Source organism: Lissotriton vulgaris, chromosome 4_1 (genome assembly GCF_964263255.1).
Source record: "Lissotriton vulgaris chromosome 4_1, aLisVul1.2, whole genome shotgun sequence".
Taxonomy (NCBI): Eukaryota; Metazoa; Chordata; class Amphibia; order Caudata; family Salamandridae; genus Lissotriton; species Lissotriton vulgaris.
In genome coordinates, this window is record NC_141691.1 from 159299276 (window position 1) to 159320986 (window position 21711).

At 46.8% G+C, this 21711-nt stretch overlaps 1 protein-coding gene across 1 annotated transcript in view; it reads left to right on the forward strand.

Moving 5' to 3' along the window:
- The window catches only part of CAPN6 (calpain 6), a 521958-nt gene that overhangs the window by 247105 nt on the left and 253142 nt on the right, over nt 1–21711 (forward strand). The window contains exon 3 of the mRNA XM_086918437.1: nt 14477–14608. Coding sequence (XP_086774563.1) covers nt 14477–14608 — 132 coding nt within the window. The remainder of the gene's footprint in view (nt 1–14476; nt 14609–21711) is intronic.

The following is a 21711-nucleotide window of genomic DNA, read 5'->3' on the forward strand; positions in this document are numbered from 1 at the left end:
TCCTATACCAATTTAGAAGAATAGAGTAGATTTTAACAAGCAAAATGATACCAAAACAACAAAAATCAAGTCGATAGAACCAGAGATTTTCAGTTTCGAACTTTAGTGAAAATACCGCCTAAAAGCTCAAAGAGCCACTTGCGTTCATCTAGTCATGCTAGACTGAGGGAAAGTCACAAGTTCAGATCACCAGCGATGGAGCATGAGTCAAGTTCAGGGCCCAGGTTAGTCCTGCAGAAAGTTACCTTCTAAGTCGGGAGCAAAAAGATCCGTTTGCGTTGAATGAGGTAGCAAAGGGGAGGCTGAACATCGCGGATGGTTGTAGCTATAGCACGAAGACCAGGTAGGGCATTGAACAGTCATTAATGAAGCTTGGCGCTGGTGGTCATCGGGGGCTGTTGTAGCTGTTGAGTGAAGTTCAGGTCTCGCATTATCGGTCATTGCAGGTTGTCGCTGTCGATGTAAAGAAAATCGTCCACCCACCAGGAACTGTTTTTTGTTGTTCTTCTGGTTCACTCCAGGCGTTTCCTCCCCTGTTTGTAATTGATTATTGCGCCCTGAAGAAGGTTAGACCCATATCGGGGTCACCCACCTAAACGCGTCGGCGCTGGAGTTTCCCTGTCAATCTATTGTTTCCCCCCCTTTTTGTATTCATCAATATGTTGAGTCAAAATGTAATTTCTATAATTGTATTATCAAGTGTTTTATCACTTGTTGATTAATTGTGTAATTGATTTATGTGTTTTATCTCTATTGACTTAACAGATCCACTTGTGGCCACATCTTAAGGGGTTTGTGTTTCCATGTATGTATATACTGTTAACTGAAAAATTGTGAAACCCTATACTGCAGGACGAGTATGTATGGGTATGTTTTTTGTGTGAACGAATGTGTGTGTGTGGTGTAGGATGCGCTTGGACTATTTATGATATAGTATCTATTATGTTTGCATTGAATTGCAATATTATATTTATCGAAAACATTCGATATCATTTTGATATTCTGTGTTTCTTTGGAATAAATTGTGGAAGGAAAGATGTTCATGTCTCACCATTATCAGTGACGATTAGCACTCTAGATTATGTATTCTCAGGGGCCCCTTTCCGTGTGTTTGACTGACTAAATCCAGAACCTATTTCTGTGATACCTATTTTAAATCCCTTTTGTGCTCTTCCCTTCACTGACTGTGCGTTCTCTCCCCAAAGTAGAAAATTGCTGCCCTTTTCCATACTGGTCAAAGGCATTGCACCATAATTCTCAGTCTATGTTTTACACCAACCAACCTGCAGGAGTGTGTCTCTTTTTCTCCCCGTCCATGTCCACAACTTTCCCTTTCCAATTGGGTTCTCCTCCAGGACCTAGAGATAATCATAAGGTGTCAACAGGCCCGCTGGGGGAAGTGGAGGACGATATGACCGTAATATATGACCCATAGTGGCGACACATCTTCTATAAATATTCATACCTTTGCTGTCATGTACGTGCATTATTGATTATATCTCTTAGCAGGTATATGAATGCAGATAGGTATGAATGAATGGCGTCAATGTCCTGATCATGTCGAATTAAAGTGCACACATTTTGCACGTAAATGTTCATCAGGATAGAAATGAGGGACCACAAAATGTGACAGTCTTGTAAAAATGTTGCTTGCGTCCTTTATCTATGCTAGAAGGTGTGTTCCAAACACGGAACAAAAGATATCAATATACTGTGATGAGTTTTCAGTGAGAGACCTGATAATATTGGATCACTAGGAGAAGAGCAGATTTACTTATGCATATTTAGGACAAGGTACAGAACTGGGAGGGCAGGATTGGGTACCATGATACAAATAAGGTATTTTCTAACATTAGTCTATGGACTTTCATTGATGGTGAGGAGTTTCTGTAGTGTTTGATCAATGTTAGGTTTGCAAAAGAAAATATAGATTTGCACTAGCAAATAATCTTAGCTCTTTGTCAAATTGTAGATGATATTTTGAATCCAAACTGAAGCATGAAGAGGAATTTCCAACAGGGTGCATTTAGCTCCCACTCAATCATCCCATAAAGTGAAGGCATTCATTGTAGATCTTCACCCCATTAAGTGATTGTATCCAGCGTGAGCCTCCACGAAATACAATTCCACCAAATATCCAGATTTTCATAGCACAGGAGTCCATCTGGAGTTTGCTCTACCAGGTTTCTTTTCCCAAGTCTACTTTGGAGGAAGCTGCAGTCAGCTCCTCAATGTAAACGGTTATGTCAGGACTGATTGTGAGGGCAAGGCTCTGCCAGCATTTCACATTCTTAATAAATGGGGCCTCCTCACTTGATCTATGTATTAAAAGTTTTGTCTCAATGGTGTATTCATTTAAATTGTATTTCCTGCTGTTTTTGAGAGAAACTCCAGTAATCTGCTAACATTCGATTATGGGCAAGAAAAATCCCAATTAGCCTTTTGTGATGGTGATGATGCCATTTATAATCATCAGATCCATTTAACACTCAACTTGCATGAATTGCACCTGTACGACAGATATTCCTAATTGTCTGTCCCTTTAAAACATTGCTGCTGATGGTTCCACTTTGGGATCTATCTTAAACTCGTGCGATCCAATATCTAGAATTGGATTCTGAAATCCTACCAGATGAAGTATTTCTAAAAGAGGATTCCATTAGAAGAAATCCCCATGTGTAACATTTTTAGGATTAATCATCAAAGGTAAAAGGCGACGTCTGCATCCTTGAGTCACGAGTAGCTTATTGAAATATGTGTTGCACGTTTTGTATTCTATTCTGTATTTTTAATACTGTATGCTTTTATGATTGTTTTTAATAATCGAATAAAGCTTTGAAATTGAAATCGAGTCACTAGTGGGTTGTCATGTTCCTTGTCTGCTAATGCATGAGGGACTTTTCAACCCCTCTTCTAACAAAGTACACTTCCGAGGAGAATTTCTCCAAGTCATGTTGACTAATACCCAGCAGAAAACTGCACACCTGAGAGACTCACAAAAGAAAAACTACAATACATTTCTGTAAGACATTTGGATGTGAATGGTCTGATGGACTCTGCTGTCCTGAAGAATCTAAAGCTCTGCAGCAGCTGTAGCATGTAGACACAAACAAATGCTTCTGGTTCCTTCTGTTTTTTTTGCAACTTGCACTTCAATGTTACTTAATGCAATGTGATGTGGATTAAGGGTGAATTACTGAGAGAAGATGCTTTGTGAAAAGGGTCTGGAAATTTGGGAGTAACTAATAGGAACCAGAGTTAAACACAACTCCTCGCAAATAAATCTTTGTCAATCGGGCAATACATCTGTATATAGCTTCTTAATTACATAACCCCGCTGTTTTTTTAAGTGCACATCTGTCCATATATTGACACTCTTCAGCATACAGTATGGGCTGACAAATTTCTGTTCCATAACGTACTCAGACATAACACATAAAACGGTAAGACCCCATTAGCACTTTACAAGATCTGGCAAGAGGAGAGAAGAATTAATCACTTTTAGAAGCATAGCTAGACTGCCCTGACAAACAAACGACCCTAGGGAGAAATCATTCTCTGTGCCAGTACAGCTTGGAGTAAAAACAGGACAGTCTCTCTCCTAAGTTGCACAAAATGTTTGAAATGGGAGAAAAAATGTGTCTATGAATGTGGACTCACTCATAATGCTTATTTTTCATTTGTACGTAAGTCATTGGCCCCACTTTGGCTAGTGTGCCATGGATGGAATCCATAATATGGGTTCTGCAGTATCACACCGTCGCCCACATACAAAGCCTGTCATTTGCAAAATCACAAGCTTTGTTACTGTAAAAAGGCAGGTCACAATGCACCAAAGACATACTGTGAGTGGGAAATGTTCTGACTGGCAGATTGCACTTTGTGGCCTGAAACAATTGACTAAGAGACTGTCAAAAAGAGCATCCATCTGCTTGTGATTCTCTATGGAATGTATCATTGCTCATTGAGGGTCAGCTTCCACCTTGTGAAGGTGGGCTTTTGAGGTTGGTGAAAGCAGACCATGGTCCAGGGTACAGCTGCCATCTCCCCTCAGTGACATTGAGAAAATGCCAACTGCAAAGCAAAGGTCTTACCTTTAATGTGTGAGAGTTTAGCTATTGAATTTGCCAATGCTCTATTTGTAAACCAAACTGAAAAGTATAAATAAGGCAATTCATAAGGGCTGTTATTTGTCACATACAGCCACACAGGTGACCATATTGAAGACTATTGCCCTTATGAAAATACCCATTCCAAAATGGCCACTGGTGCAACATGATACAGGTATACACATGAGCAGCCATTTTCAGATAGGTTTTCTGAAACAACCAGAATTACAAGATAGACATTAATGCACGGCATGCATCATGATGTCACTAAGCACACATGTGGTGTAATGCATTGCAGCCTTTTTTGTTCTTTTTCTAATTTTGATTTACCACTCTCAGGTGGCAACTTTCGACAAGAACATAAAATTACAAAAAAAGTAAGTGCATAAGCAGAAACCAAAGAAGAGGGAAGCCCAGCAACAGTGAAGCGGTTGAGCTCTAACATGATAAAACATTTAAGAAGAAACATAAAGAGAGGGAAGGCGGGAGGTAGTAGAGCGATGGCAAGGAGGTGGCAGGAGGAAAAACAAAAGCAGAGCAGGGATGGGCAGAAAAGTGATGGGGGAATTGGTGAGGAGAAAATGCAATGGAAGAGTGGGAAGGATGGGAAAGCCATGGAGCAAGTGGGGAAGCAACATGTACTTGGGAGTAGCAGCGAGAAGGTGGAAGGTTGGAGGTATGTAAAGCAACACAGGAATGGGGGGGGTGGCAGAACAATACAGAAACTGGTGAGGGGATTAAACGCAATGGAAGAGCAAAAAGTGCAGCAGACAAACTAGTAGGGTGGACGAAAAGTAATTTAGGAGCAGATATGGGTGGGAGAATCAAGGAGGAAGTGCGTAGAAAGCAACATGCACAGATGAATAGGGGTGCAAAAATGGAAAACAAAACAAGTACCCAAAGGAGAGAGAGAAACAAATACATGAACTTGTATGGAGTGTTAAAAGAAAACGTTTTCTTCCTGATTGTATGCAGTGAAATCAATCAATCAATCAATTTGTAAACCACACTACTCACCCCTGACTGTCTCAAGGTGCTGGGGTGGGTGGGGGGCCGCTGCTACTGCTTGAACAGCCAGTTCTTGAGAAGTCTCCTGAAGGTCAGCAGGTCCTGGGTCTGCCGCAGGTGGGTGGGGAGGGAGTTCCATGTCTTGGCGGTGAGGGGGGAGAATGATCTGCCGCCAGCGGTCACTCTTCGAATGTGGGGGACTGAGGCGAGGTCAGCGGAGCGAATCTGGCAGTTCGGGGTGTAGAAGGTGAGTTGTTCATTGAGGTATGCTGGTCCGGCATTGTGGAGTGCTTTGTGGGAGTGGATGAGGAGCTTGAAGGTGATCTCCTTGTTGACCGGGAGCCAGTGCAGGTCTCTCAGGTGGGCAGTGATGTGGCTGTGGCGAGGGATTCCTAGGATGAGGCGTGCAGAGGCATTTTGTATGCATTGGAATCTTTTCTGGAGTTTGGATTTGGTTCCTGTGTAGAGGGTGTTGCCGTAGTCTAGCCTGCTGCTGACGAGGGCTTGGGTGACCGTCATTCTGGTTTCGGTGGGGATCCATCTGTAGATCTCGCAGAGCATGCCGAGGGTGTTGAAGCAGGAGGAGACAGGGTTGACCTGTTGGGTCATGGAGATGGTTGATTCCAGGATGAAGCCTAGGTTGCGTGCGTGGTTGGTGGGTTTCGGGGTAGCTCCCAACGTTGCTCGCCACCAGTAGTCATACCATGCAGAGCGGGTGGAGCCAAGGATGAGGACCTCTGCCTTGTCGGAGTTTAGTTTCAGGCAGCTGGCCTTCATCCACTCTGCGACGACCTTCATTCCCTCGTGGAGGTTGGATTTGGCGGTGGCCGGGTCCTTGGTGAGGGAGAGGATTAGCTGGGTGTTGTTGACGTACAAGATGATGTTGAGGTGATGCGCTTGGACAATGTTGGCGAGTGGTGCCATGTAGATGTTGAAAAGGGTCGGGCAGAGGGATGATCCTTGGGTACGCCGCAAGTGATCGTGGTGGCTTCGGATCTGAATGGGGGAGACAGACTTTCTGGGTTCTGCCGGTGAGGAAGGAGGTGATCCAGTTCAGGGTTTTGTCGCGGATCCCTGTGTTGTGGAAGCGTGTGCGTAGGGTGTGGTGTCAGACGGTGTGAAGGCGGTCCAGGAGGATGAGGGCCACGGTTTCGCCGTTGTCCAGTAGGGTCCTGATATTGTCGGTGGTGGCGATGAGGGTGGTCTCGGTGCTGTGGTTGCTGCGGAAGCCGGATTGGGAGGAGTCCAGGATGTTGTTCTCCTCCAGGAAGTGGGTTAGTTGTCTGTTGGCGGTCTTCTCAATGACTTTCACCGGGAACAGGAGCAGGGAGATGGGTCAAAAGTTCTTGATGTCCTTTGGGTCCGCTTTAGGTTTCTTGAGATAGGCGTGTTTCCAGCTGTCTGGGAAGGTGGCTGTCTCGAAGGAGCTATTGATGATCTTTCATAGTTGGGGTGCGACGATGGCACTTGCTTTGTTGAAGATGTGTGGGGGCAGGGGTCTGATGGGGAGCCGGAGTGGATGGTGTTCATTATTTTGATGGTGTCTTCGTCGTTGACGTGGTTACAGGAGAGCAGGAGGTCGGTGTGTTTGGTCGGTGTTGAGTCGGGGGTGTCGGCGCCTGTCGTCGGTGTCTGGGTGTCGAAGCAGTTGTGGATGTCGGCGATCTTGCGGTGGAAGAAGGTGGCCAGGGAGTCGCAGAGTTCTTGTGATGGCGGGATGTCATTCTTGCTGGAGCTGGGAGAGGCGAATTTTTTCACAATGTTGAAGAGCTCTTTGCTGTGGTGTGCGTTGTTGTCGATGCGTTCCTTGAAGGAGGTGAGACAGCCAAATGTATATGTTTATATTGGTCTATCGACAACATACAGCTTAAGCTGCCTTGATGCAAGACATATAAAATGACCTGTATTCTGTAGATGAAGCAATAGTCTTCTGCCACTTGCAAGCCTTCATCTCTGCATTCACCTCTGTTCACAAGGTGTCATAAAACAAACCCTAGCAAACACAACAGGATGATAGACAGAGTGCTGAAACTTTTCGAACACTCACCCCCAGTCACGAGATCTGGGTTAAATCCATTGTTCTTTTGCTCACCATGCCACCCCAATTTGGACCCAGCCATATGTAAATTAGTCTTGACCCTGATTCCTATGGGAACAGTCCAGCCCAAACTACCAGGCCAGGTCCTCCTTGAGCCACAAACTAGCATCCTGGGACCAATTCCGGGGTATCGCCCTTCATCAGCCAGCCTAGCGTGAATCCAGTGGCACAATGAGGTAAGGGCCCACCTCTAGCATAACCTGGATACTTAGGGCGGATATAGCAAACACAGCAAGATGATGAACGGAGTGCTGACATTTTTTACCCACTCACCCAGTCAAGAGATTATCCATCGTTCTTTTGCTCACCATGCCACTCCAGTCTGGATCCCGCCATATACAAATCACTTTTGACCATAATCCCCATCAACAATCACACTATCTGCTCTGAAATGGAGCTTTCCTTGCATTATAAATTGGTGTGGGATTTATTTTATGTTGTGTTTTCACTTTACTACTATTGTGTTCTACATCAATACTTTATGAAGTGACCTAAATTAAGCATGATTACTTTTGTGCCACACTGCCACAATTTTAAGCACATGTTAATTTAGGTTTTGCTTGTTTTATCCTGACAAGACTTGTGGTCACTGCTTGATTAGGGTTTCACCCCCGCAACCAGTAACCCACATTCTTATATTGGTGTTTAGCAGTGAGATTCAGATTTGTGTTTGTGCAGTGCCATACCATGATGCACAGGGTCCCAGAAGAATATTGGGAGGCATCACTCTGGAAACAGATGCCTGCAGTGGGAGGGAGAATTCACTTACACTGGAGATGGGGGGACCAGATGAAGCATACACCCATGAAAACCATTCTTGTTACTAATTTTGGATTCACCCAGAGAAGTACCACATTAGGTTCAGGGATAGCCAAAAGTTGCAGAACCAGTCACAGGTGGATTTCCTTGGTTATGCCATCCAGGCACTGAATGGTTGGGGTTGCAGCTGTTTAATCAGATACCGAGAGAGCACATGTTCAATATTTGTTTTACAAAGGTGTGCCGGCACCTGATTGATAGTAAGCACACTTATCCCAAAGAGCTTGCAAACGTGGTTGTCCTCTGGGACTGCACTAGAGTGTCCAAAAATGTATCTGCTAGGGGATTACCAGAAGGGTGGAAAGGGATCACCCTCACCCCCTGAAGAAAAAGGGTGGATTTTTTTTTTTTAAATAAGGAGTTCTCTAAAGGCACCTGAAATAATTCCCAAGGGCAGAGTAACCAGTCCCAGTCTGACACAAAGAGAAAGGGGTTCTATGACAAGGAGACAGGGAGTTCATCCCCCAGTGTTGTGTGTGCTCAAAGTTGGGGCCCTCCCAGGGAGACCCCAAATGTCTCAAGAGGGCACAGCCCTCCCACCGATTTTCAGGCACCTGGTTTGGGTAGTGCAGTGCTCTTGGAGAGGAGCAGTAGCGGCTCATACAGATAACACTGTGGGGAGGTGAGGGCGGGGTGCAGGTGGGGAGTGGGGTTTGACATATAACTGGAAAAATTAAAGTAAAGAAATAAATTAATAAAACCACTTACCTTGCGCTCGCTGCAACTCTAACTCAGCGATTCGGCAAGCGCAAGGTAAGTGGTTTTATTTCTTTCTTAACTTACCCCTCAAGGAGGACTCAATTCGCTCACTAAGACTGATGCTCAACCCATACCCAGAGCTAATGTTTTGTCTGCAGTGTGGTGATAATCCAGGTACATGGCATACATTTCTTTCCCAGGCATGGCTAGTGTGTTGCCTGTTAAGCTGAGGTCTTGTTGCTGAGGGCTATATAAGAGAAGCAGCTAGCCCCGAAGAAGGGGGAACCACTGCAGATCTTCTAGCGCAAGGATGACATGGTGGAATTTCTTTGATTTAAATACAAAAGAAATGTCCACGGGTCTAACAGTAGCAAAAGAGAGACTACCTTTATGACATTATAATCCTAACAAAACGGAAAAAGCAAAACAATTATTCTGTGTGTGTGTATATGAACACAACATCATCCTTGAAGTTAAGGAAAGCCCATCAGTCACCACTCAATACCGCCCTGGTCATCATCTGGGACTCCTTACCATCGTGTGACATAAATGATGAGACTGTGGACCTGATGACAGTATCCTATATCAAATTATGTAACACTGGAGGATCTTCTAGATGCTGGCTGGTAGTGAAGAGTGATGGGAAAGAAAAAATTGCAGTGCATGAAAAAAGTGTAGAAAGAAAGTGATTTAAAATTGGGTAGATGAGAGAGACATATGTTTTATTCACTCAAATGCCCAAGGTTAAAAACAGAGCAAAAAAGAGGCAGTTCTAACAAATACCTGACACGGTTAGTATTCTTAGGTCGACATGTTTCAGCAATATCAACGGACACCTTTGTCCTTGCCTTCCTCAGGACCTTAGAAATATAATTGCTATTGCAATATGTGACAAACACAAAAATGTGACTAAAATGAAAGAATATTACCTGAGCTCCAAGGTGTATATCAGTGTCCTTCTGCACGTGGGTTAACAGTCATTATTAGTAGTAGTAGTGGCAGTAGTAGTGCTACTAACAGGACAGCCATTAAATCCAGATTTTTGCTCTTTTCCAAAAAAATTTCACTGGACATCTCGACTTCAAAGCTTTCTTATGCCGTTTGCAAACTTTTACGTGCTTAGAGTTTGATTGGTGGATTTACTTTTATGTTTGAGACTTTTAAAACGTGGGTGTAATGTTATAAACAGATTAACACCAGGTAATTGTACATGTGAGACCAATTACTTGTATATGCCCAAAAGTGGCAAGGGCATGACCAAAGCTTTCTCCCGAAGAAAAGGACTTGCTCTACTGGAGTGAATTCATTTTTGAAGTAAAATTGCATTAACAAGCTACATTTTTGCATAGGTAATTACTGTAATTACGCTTGCAGAAATGCTTTCAAGTGCACAAAATCTGAAATTCGCAAAATAATTTCAGGAGTACTTTTTGGAACCCGTTGTCGCAGCTTGCTAAGGGTTATTCTTGGAGTCTTTGTGATTTCTAAAACCGGGGGAGCAGGTCCTGTTCCAGCTCACCCGGCTCAGTCTAGCTATCCTCTGCCTTTTGTCACCAAGAGCTCTCATCCTCACCCCGCCTCCTGTGATCCCATCCATGAAACTATGCCCTGCCCTACTTCTGCTCCAGCCAGAGCCCATGGTCAGTCAGCCTCTTTCTTTAGTTAATGCTGGCTTGTTAGACGCATTTCTGTTAGTTGGCTTGCGTCAGTGCCACCTAGTATTGTACAGTATTGTGTCCTCCATGTTCGCTCCTTGTTGCACCGCTTTGCTTCTCCCAGAGTTTTTTTGTCTGCTCCTTCTTCTCGCCACCCATCGCCCTGCGCCCCCTCCCACTACCTACTTATTGGAGGCTGCAGTGCGGGCGGGTAGCGGATGCGCATAACAGGTGCATCAGATCAAAGCCTGTCTGCACCCAGTGCCAGTATCCACGACCCATGGCCCTCCAACCATCCACCATTACTCACCCAAACTACAGGCCCTCGACCCCAGGTGCCACAACAATTTCTGCATCACCTCTCCCCGATCCACGGGAGGACCCTTCGCCTGCCGCCGCTTCACATGCAATGCCTGATCGCCCGCCCCCGCAGGAACCCTGGCCACACACACCCAGAAGACCACTAAAACCTCGGAACTGCCCCTGTGCATTCTGCTCAACCCCTGATCACTCTGCAAACATGCCACAGAACTCTGAGACACCATCACCACCCTCACCACGACATGCTCTTCCTTACTGAGACCTGGCTAACCCCTCCTTAGCCCCCAACATCACCATTGCAATGATGGATGGCTACAAGATGATCCATTGTAACCACACCAACAAACACGGAGGAGGCACTGCCATGATCCACAAGGAAAAGATCCAATGCACCGCCACCAAACACTCCACCACACCCATCATGAAACATCTGAACTTCCAACTCCCAAATGACTCCAAGATGACCATTAAAGGCACCCTGGCCTACAGATCCCCTGGACAACGACCTGCATTCTGTGATGCAATCTCCGAAATAATCATCCAATAGCCATCAACTACAAGCACCTAGTACTACACAGTGACCTCAATTCCACCTCGACGACCCCAATAAAACCAGCTCCACCAATCTCCTGAAAAACATGAGCAACATTGGCCTCATCCAACTAGTCATGGACCCCACATACAGCGCAGGACATACATTGGATCTGATCTTCACTTCCAACAACAGAATCAAGTGCAGCCGCATCTCTGGAATGACCTGGAACAACTACGCCATTATTCATTTCACAATCACAGACTCACAAGGCACCACCACCAAGCCACCCAGCTCCTCGCACCAAAGCTGGAGCAAAGTAATGGAGACAATCCAGAACTTCTCCTACTGGGTTACCAAAAGTGCCGACAGAGTCAACCCTTGAAACCAGCCAAAACCTGCAGAGCTTCATGAAGAGCCAGCTGGTACACACCAGAACTCTGACTATCGTGCAACTGCAAATGACTAAAGAAACAATGACGTACTACCAAAGATCCCGCCAACTGAACAGCCTTCAAATCAGCACTCAACAGGTACCACCAATGCATCAAGCACATCAAAAGAGAAGCCCTCACAGACCGCATCAAAACAAGCACAAATAGCACAAAGGAACTCTTCAACATAGTCCGGGAGTTCTCCTGCCCATCAGCCACAGAGAACACAGTCTACCCTTCCCAAAGAACTCTACGACACCCTGTTGTAATTCTTCCTCAGCAAGATAGCCTCCATCTAAAACAACTTCGACCCCCAACTTACCAATGTTGACTGGAGAAGTGTGGCTCACTGATTAGAGGAGGCAGACCCTGAAGCAGAGGTCAGACCCGGGACCAGGGTTCAATTCCCGACGCGGCAGGGTCTTGAGCCCAAATGTCCACGGACTCGATAATTCTCACTTTGGTGCCAACTCGAATCACGGGTTCACACTCTGCAACTCTGGGCATTAGCTTGCTTAATCTCCACAACGCCCCCCCGCGGCGGGATGCCTGGCTTTCACCTTGGGGATGCCCAGTACGGGTTATCTCACAGGGAGAAGCCAGGACAGGTTCCCAAGGCAAGCGCCGAGATGCCCCAGGGTGATTCGAGCGCTATATAAGAACATACAAAAAAAAAAAAGACTTCAACAAACGCAGCCCACCCACGGAAACCACCTACTCGATCACCTACTGGAATCCTATCACCACGCAGACCACTACAACCCTCATGTCCTCAATCCTCTCCAGACCACCCACTGACCCCTGCCATCACCATTTTTCAGCCTCGGAACCCAAAAAATCAGTGCTGAACTCACCATCATTCTCAAAGCCTCCATCACCACAGCTACACATGGAAACACGTGGAGGTCTGCTTGCTCATGAAGAAGCACTCCACCGACCCCAGCAAACTCGAGAACTACCACCACATCTCGCTGCTTCCATACCTTACCAAAGTACTCAAGAAGGCCATCAACCACCAGCTCACCAAACACCTAGAACCAAACGACCTGCTTGATGCCCCCAGTATAGCTTCCACGCAAACCAAAGCACTGAGACAGCCCTAATTGCTGCCACCGACGAAATCCGATCCCTCCTCGACCACAGTGAAACAGCAGCCCTGCTGCTCCTTGACCTCTTAGCAGCATTCAACACCATACCACATCACAACCTAATCGATAGACTCAACCACCTACATGACACCCCTCCCAGACATCGTCAGAACCAACAGACTCAACCTCATATCCTATGCAGACGACACACAGCGCTTCCTCTTGCTCCCTGAAGACCCCACGAACACCAGAATAAACATCTGCAGCGCCATGACCAGCGTCGGAGACTGAATGAGGATCAACTGTCTGAAGCTCAACACAGACAAAGCGGAACATCTGATCTTCTTGAACACCTTCCTGTGAAACAATAGCTGGTGACACTCTGAACTCGGACCCATCCCACCACCCACAGACCACGCCTTAAACCTCAGCATAATCCTCAACAACAAACTCACCATGAAACACCCAAATAAATGCAGTTGCCTCCTCATGCTTTCACACCCCCACATACTCAGACAAATCTTCAAATGGACCCCCAGTCAACACCAATAAAACAGTCACCCAAGCCTCTATCACCAGCCGACTCTACTCTGGGAACGCTCCATACTCGAGAATCACCACCAAAACTCCTCAAGAGTCTACAGAACATACAGAACACACACAGCAGTCAGAGTTGCTCTCAACCTCCCCAAACGCACCCACGTCACCCCCCACCTCAAGAACCTCCACTGGCTCCCCATCCAGAAGAGCTGCCAGCACAAGCTTCTGCTACACGCCTACAGAGCCCTACATGACCGAAGACCAGCATACATCAACTGCTGCATGAACTTACACCAACCTGCCAAACACGTGCCCTCCACCTCCCTGGACCTCGCCCCCACCCCTTGCATCCACTGCAGCCACAGCAGACGTCCCGCCTTCTCTGACCTTCCCTTCCAAATATGAACATCAACTTCCCTGGCGGTATTCAGAAGGGAACTCGGGACCTGGCTTTTCACCTGAGACCAGCAATACCTCAGATCCCGGATACCCTCAGGGGTGAGGAGCAGTGCTTTATATGGATTTATTGATTGATAGTATTCATTTGCATATTCACGTGCACTAGTTTAATGATTTATGCTTTTTTTAGGTCCTAATTTAATTTTCTAGCACTGGGATATGAGTGTGATAGTCATTATTAAAGCCACGAGGTTACCTCCTATATGTTCCTGAAGAAGCAGCTGAAGACACTAATATTGTTAATAATACCAGTTTCCAGTTGCAGGTCAGCCACAGTGTGTTTAAATTTGGGGGCACTGCATGGCAGACAGGTTCACGTTTTTTATCTCACCTTTTTTGCATTTTTTGTAGGACAACATGAAAGCACTTTGTAATACCTTCTACGGCAACTTGCTGTTAGGTTTTTGTTTTTTATACCATTTTATTCACCTTTTCAACTATTTTTCGGTTTTGTGGACGTTTTTCTATGAAATGCACGTTTTTAGCTACCTTGCTTAGGCCATTGTAGGTCCTTTATTAACTATATTGCTGTTTAGCTAGCTGTTGCACATATACAACAAAGCCTTGCTGCCTGTCCCAAACTGCAAAGGCTGAGCAGGATGTTTGGCATACAAATCAGTTTACCTTTGGAGAACAGATAGTTTGCAGCTTTGTGATCCCCTAAGTTTAACACTCCCATCCTTCCAATTACTAACTCCATTATTTGTATTTCAGGACTTGTGTGAAGACCCTCGTCTCTTTGTGGATGGAATCAGTTCTCATGACTTACACCAGGGGAAGTTGGGCAACTGCTGGTTCGTGGCTGCCTGCTCCTGCCTGGCTCTTAAGAAGGACCTCTGGCAGAAGGTAATTAACCTGCACCCCATCACCTGGCGTGTGTTCACAGTAAGACATAACATCTGACAGCATGCATTGATGTCAGTGGTACAGCCTGCAGTCAGATGACTTTGTTGTATAAAAGACATGAAGTATATAAATGTTATAAAATGTGTGTATAATCTGTTTTCGTATGTTTTGATTTGTAGAAATGATAAATGTGCAGCTGTTTTCTTCCCATATCTGCTGCTTTTGATGTGTATTTTTTTTAATGATATATAAATCGTTTATGAACTGCATACTTTGACTAGTTGGAAAAGATAGGGTTTTTTTCCGTACAATGGTTCCAGCGCCACGGTTTGAAAGTGATCAGGGCGCGGTGATCAACCTTTGTTGCCGCAGCACGAATATTTGTATATATTTTTCTTCAAACCGAAGACCATGTTAGGAGGCAGCCGATGCATGACTTCTTACTGTGCCCTCCTTAAATAACATAAATTCCATTTCACGCCCTGCTTCTAGGTGTGTCTCTAAACTTTCATTAGACCCTCTCTTTGCTTTACTGTTTTTAAACATGTTCAGCCTCTCTTCCTACTTCCTGTCGTTACAGCCTTGTCCTCCTCACAGATCTTATATACAAACAGGGCTGTATTTAGCACTTGTGCCACCCAGTGTAGCAATCTTTTTTTGTCTCCCTCCCCCCTCCCCATGACCTCTTGGATTCCCTCTCTACCACCCTCCAACAGTGCCCCTCACCCCTCCATAGCCCCTGCATTTCCTCTGTTTTATAGCCCTACTTATACCAGTGTAGGGTGTCTGAGCACTTACATCACACACACTTTATACATGTGTAAATCAGTCTATAGGAAATGGTACAGAAGACAGTGAGGGCTACACAGTGTGGGAATCGCATGTCATCCATACTAGTGGGCAGTATATTTTAATAGTGTTTGGTCCAGAGAAGCACATTCTCAGGATTTAAAACCTATCACAGTCGGATAATGAAGGACTGGGGAGAAAAACGTAATGTTCTAACCTATGCGATGCAGTTTGCATGGAGCTCTTTGACAGTTCATAGGTCACTGTGCTATATTAGAATTGTAATTTATGAATAGCAAGTAACGAAGATATGTGACAAAATCAGTAACCCACTGAAATAGCGACGTAAAATACAGTTCTGTCATCTGCACGGTAAACGTTCTTTTCAGCAGGCATATTAACCCTCTGCGCTACTTTATGACGAGTTAAAACTGCAACTAGACAAAACTCCGATCTCTCTCCAGAAGGGACTTTAATCACCAGAGTTTTCGACATTTTTATTGCTGCCTAAAAACTGCTGTGCACACAAGGAACACTGCAGCAAGTGCTTTTAACCCAAAACGTATTTCTAAACACAGCGCCGACATAAAAGCCCCACTCCTCGCACCACCCCATCGAGCTCAACACCAGATGCAGCTGCACCGTCCGCACAGCCCTGAAGCCGGCCCTGTATACAAGGTTAAACCATCCCATATAGGTATCATTCAGTCTCAAAACATTTTTATATCACAATTCTCTCTTATATTATATCCTATAATATCCTTTTCCCTGCTTCAGTTTTTTCCTCTCCCTGTGTTTGTCTGGTAAGTCATGGGTGTGAGTGTGCACTTTTAATGTTGTAGGTCCTTGTTTCTAAAGGTATTACCTTACAGCTTGATGGGTTGCTGTCACTGCTTAGCAGGGGATCAGACAGTCAATCATTGTGCAGTGCTGCTGGAATGACTGATCTTTATGGATTTACCATTTCTTATTGTAAGGTTTGATCTTTCAACTTGACCGCTGACAATGGGAAGGTTGTCTCTGAATGATGAATTCTAGTTGCTCCAGTGATCCATGGCAATGGTATGGGTGTGGATGTGGCTGTGGAAGGGGATCACTGTATTTTATTTGTGTTTCTCATTCCTGGAATTATCTGGTGTCAAAATGGAGGGCATGAAGCACTGCTCTTGGCTCCTCACCTCTCCACCTTTCTCCTGATTCTCATTCTTTGAAGTCCAGCAAAAACAGGCATCATTCTAGACATAGAAATACATACACACACAAGGATTGTTCTCATACTGCTCAGAGTCTGATTTGTTTTCCTTGCCTGCTGCTGCTGCAGTGGAGGTTCTAGTGGCTGTGATTCCTGCTGTTCCAGCCAGGAAGCCCTTGGATCCTATGTTTGCTGACACCTAAGAACCTTGTTTGAAATTACAGCTCTGTTCGTCTTTGACAAATATTCACCCCCTGTGCTGCCTCCTAGGGGGCCTAATTTGAAGGAGGAGGTACCCTCTCATGAGAAGTTTGAGACTGCTGTTCTAGAAGAGTGGAGTTTGAAGGTGGACTCTGCTGAGAAGTATTTGCATGTCCGGGTCTTGACTGAAGACTTGGCACTCATAAGGAATAATTTGTGTCATCAGAAGGTGCCTCAGCCTTCTAGATCTCCTCCTATTTTGTATGACGCCTTCAACAGATATCATCTAATATCTGTTCCTGGCCTGTGACTGTTACTTAGTATCTGTGTTCTGTTCTTCAGTAAATAGTGAATTCTGAAGAGTCTGTAGTGCCTACATAGTGTCAGAATTTGAATTCGCTTTTGAGATTATCAGTTTAATTTTTCTGAGACTCTCAAGATTGGGTCTCTTCTACTCATCCTGGTGGGCCATATGTTAGTTTGAGCAATTAGTTAAAATCATTTTTGTGACTTATGGTAAAGCGTACAGGGGCATATTCTCAAGAATGTGTGATAACCATCGCAAAAGTAACTTAACCCAACACCCAACTCCCAACATCGCAGTCTTTCGCTGGAAAATTATGCCGTGTTAACCAAGCATTCTCAACATGGCGGTTCCATGCGATAATCTCCAGATAACGCGTCAAATGTCCGCGTTAAAACCAACGCCTTGCCACAAAAATGTGAAACGCTAACGCAAAAAATCCTGCGATGAGGCGGATCGCTGTACAAAAAGCAGCGAAAACCAGCGACAGGCCTGCAAATCCCACGCGTCTGGTGTGAAAATGCACTATAAAAACTACAAAAACAACACACCAGAAACAATCCAAAGCATGTAGCAACATGGTTGCACCCTGACCGAGCGCAGAGGCCAACGTGAACCCCACAATCCCCACAGACCACCAGAAAGGGACAACGGGGACGAGACGGCCAAGGAGAAGAGTTAGAGGAAGATTGGGTGCAATCCACAGAAAACCCAGATCAGCGTCACGGAGGTGACAGAACACCACCATCAACTCACCCACAAGTAGACCCCCGGGAATGCAGTCAGAGTGTCGGAGGCCAAGAGGCGCTGGCATGAAGTGAGAAACTAAACCAGGCGCAAATCCGCTGCCAACAGGAAGGCAGCAATGGCGACAGGAGGTGGGAGTCCTGGGCGACAGGAGGAGCTGGAGGAAGTGGTGGCCTCAGTCAGCAGTGTGGAGACGGTGCAAGGAGTTGGGAGTACGACACAGCTCGAGATGACCTTACACAACAGGGTAAGTAACGACCAGGGACTGGGGGGACGAGGGAGATGTGCGCAATGGCACACATGCACAACGATGTGTAGCACACTGCACACCCACAATGACCCTGGATCATGTCCCTGATTCCTATGGCACACTGCAGCACACACACATTTCAAGAACAGCACGCCCACATTGACGACAATGCGGTACAATGCCCAAACCCGACACTGCAGAACAGAGGACACAACAGGCTCCGCACACATGCAGAAACAGGCCCACTACATCTGACAGATCTGGAAACTGTGAAATGGAAATGTACGCGTACAACCTGACATCCGTTATGTAGTCCAAATGTTCACAGCCCTGCATCCAAATCCTGCACCTCACAAACAGTCACATTGTACATTGTCTTACAGTCTGCATGTAAACAAGAACAATGCGCCGACATACATGTAAACACAATGTCAACCTGCATCTTCCCTTCACATTGCAGAGGGGCACACAACACCTCCAGCAGAGCACAGAAGACAACACATCTGTGATGCCGTAGAGCACCCCCACACCTTCGACACAGACGCCCTACAACCGTCGATGGACATCCCACGCAACCCACCACCAGGACCCGGGCAGCCAAGCTACTTAGAGGAGAACACAGACTCTGTAACAGACCACACAGCAGGAAGCACCCGCAAGCACAGCTGGCTCACGACACTTCACCTACCCATGGCACCCCAAAGCCAGGTGTCAGAACTCCGAAAGGAGGTGGCTGAACAGGTGCAGATGGGGTCCGAACTCATGGAAGGCAGACTAGATCACATACGTTGGTGTCCATTATACTTCAGGGACCTACAACCCACAAAGGAGACCCACACTGCCATAGAGTCACATGCAGATACACATTCACAGTACAGAAACACGCCCAGGGGCATGCAAATTGCAGTCACACACCCATGTTGGCTCTGCGTACAGCGGCCCAGGCCACTCCCTTTACGAATTGAGTGGGTGACAACAATGCTACATGTCCAAGGTCATAGCTGCTGTCTGCAGTGACCTGTTTGCACCCGCTGTATGTGCACAGCACAATGTAATGTTGTAGGGCCCAGGGCCCTCATGCATACAACAAGACAACAGGGACACACGCAGATATCATTTTGAACTGGCTACGGGCACGTGCACCTGGCCCCTTTATTGGCAGGGCCACATGTACATTGACGCCTGTGCTGGATGTGTGTGGGGTGAGTGTAAGCCAGCCCACAAAGAGTGATTGGTGCTGGCAACAACTTGAACAGTGGACACCAGTGCAATGGAAACTGAAAACACCAGCATACCAGAGTCAACTGCTGAGCAACATGGAGGGAGCCAGAGTGAGTACAGAGGTCGCCCAATATTCAAACAGAAGTGTCCGTGAGTTGCGGTGCACTGAGGGTGGGGCACTAGAGCTGAGCGCACTCATGTGAAGAAAATGTCTAGGATTATGTCCCTTAGAGATATTCCTGATGCAGATGGAGTGGGGTGTGTTAGACCTGCATCATCTTCCTCCTCAACGTCCCAGGTCTCCCATACTGCTTGAGGTAACATTGCTGCGCAACCTCTCCACAGCACAAAACTCAATCAGTAACGGCCCATGGGTTGCGATGCACTGAGTCAGGGGCACCTGGAGGGCTGAGCAGGGGATCAGGCAGATGATGGCATCCACGACAGGTGTGAGCAACTCCGTCAGTCTGCCAGTACCACTGTTTTGACTCTGGCAGATGGTGGTTGGAGGTGGTCCTGGCAATGGTGACATGTGCCTCCTGCGTTGATGTGATGTCCCGGCCGGTCAGGACTCTATTTGATGTGTGAGCCCTGGTGGGCCGCAGTTGATGCTGGAGGCAGCGGACAGCACAGGGCCACAGACACATGACGTTGATGACCCCAAGCCCACTGCCTCAGAGGCCATCTAATGTCTGAGAAGAAGGGGTTCCGGACCTGAACAACACAGTTAGTGGCCACAGATGCACAGCGGCCGGCACAGGCACCCTGCCACAGGATGGTGACTTGCGGTGCACTGAGGTAGGGCCACGCGGACTGGGCGGGTCCTCATCGATGTCAATGGTGGATGTGGAGCAGGGTTGTGGGGGACAGTGGAAGGTGTCCTCCAGGGCATGATGCGGCAGGTCTGATGTTATCCGGAAGAAGCAAATGGCGGAGTGGAAAGCGACAGCCTCGTTTCCACAACCAATTCGGTATCAGCTACATGAGGAGGAAAACTACCCCCTAGTCCATAGACTCCTACGCCACCAATTTATGACCACAGAGTGTCCATGATTGTCGGGGAACAGACTTAGTGGCACCGGGGCTGAGAGGGGATGCAGTCTGCGATGATGCGGGTACACCGATATGAACACCACCATTGCTAAATCAAGACTCTGTGACCTACTGGACAGCAGTGTAGGCCGGAGGCAGCGGTCCGCAGTGGCCCACAGCCACGTGTCGTAGGCTCACGATGCACAGAGTTAGTGACACCAGGGCAGTTGTTGGTAGTGTTCGTTCGCCTCCGTAACAATGATCCTTTTTTCCGCCCAAATGCAACGCGTCATCCTCTTACACCTCTCCTTGCGTGTAATGATATATACTCTGCCTTTGCATAATTAATGTTCAGTCCCAATTCTGTGACCTACTCGAGTGCAGCCCACAGAATCTTGCAGCTGTGATGTAGGGCACCACATCGAAGGGTGTAAAGTGATATACATAATTAATGTGCCCTGCCATGGTGTAATAAAAACTCAGTTCCAAATGTGTGACCTACTCTGGGCATACCGGTGGAGTACGTCAATGAGTAAGGAGTACTGCGGGCCTGTGTTCCAGAGGCCGTGATGGTCTGAGGTGGCTGCTAAGGTCGCAGGCCTCGGGCATGGAGATTGCACCAGCACATGGTGGGCCCTCTTTGACACATGCTGGTGTCCCCAGGTGGGCATTGAGGCCTGGGTGCGCAGGGGCGGGCAAGACTGGTTCGGGGACCAGCATCCCGAGGTGCAGCAGGCGCACAGGATCGCTGGCAACTCCGCTCACGGCGTCGTCCTCATGGCGGGGTGAGAGGCGCCGCCCTGGCTGAGACGCTGGGCATTTGGAAAGGGGACCACGCCCAAAGTTACGTGCCTTTTATTCACACCCCTATGCTGGCCTGGCGTACGCCGGGCCAGCCGACTACGCTTACAGGGGGGACGTAACAAGCTATATTTCCGCGTTCTTCCCCAAGTGCAGGGGTGACATGGTTGCCTCCACTGTCCACTACACTCCAAACACCAGTGTGTGTTGACATGGATGTGTGTGGACTCCAAACTGAAGTCTATCCAGCACATCCACACCACACTTGTCATTATGTACCTTCTCATTCATGGGTCACTTGTCTCCTTCGCACATGCCTGGTCCCCACCTCTTCCCTCATTCTGCAATTGTGTGGCTGAGGTGCCATGCCATTGATGGCTAATGTACATAGCTGGCCCAGGTTCCCACAGTAAATTGTTCTGTCATGTCTGGTGGGTGTGCATGTTGTATGTGTGCTTGTGACGTGTACTTTTCCTGTGTTGTGAGTAGCATGATTGTGAAGTTGTGGTGTGTGGTGGGTCCATTTAGTATTGGCCAACAAGCAGTGCATTTCCGTGGGTGCCATC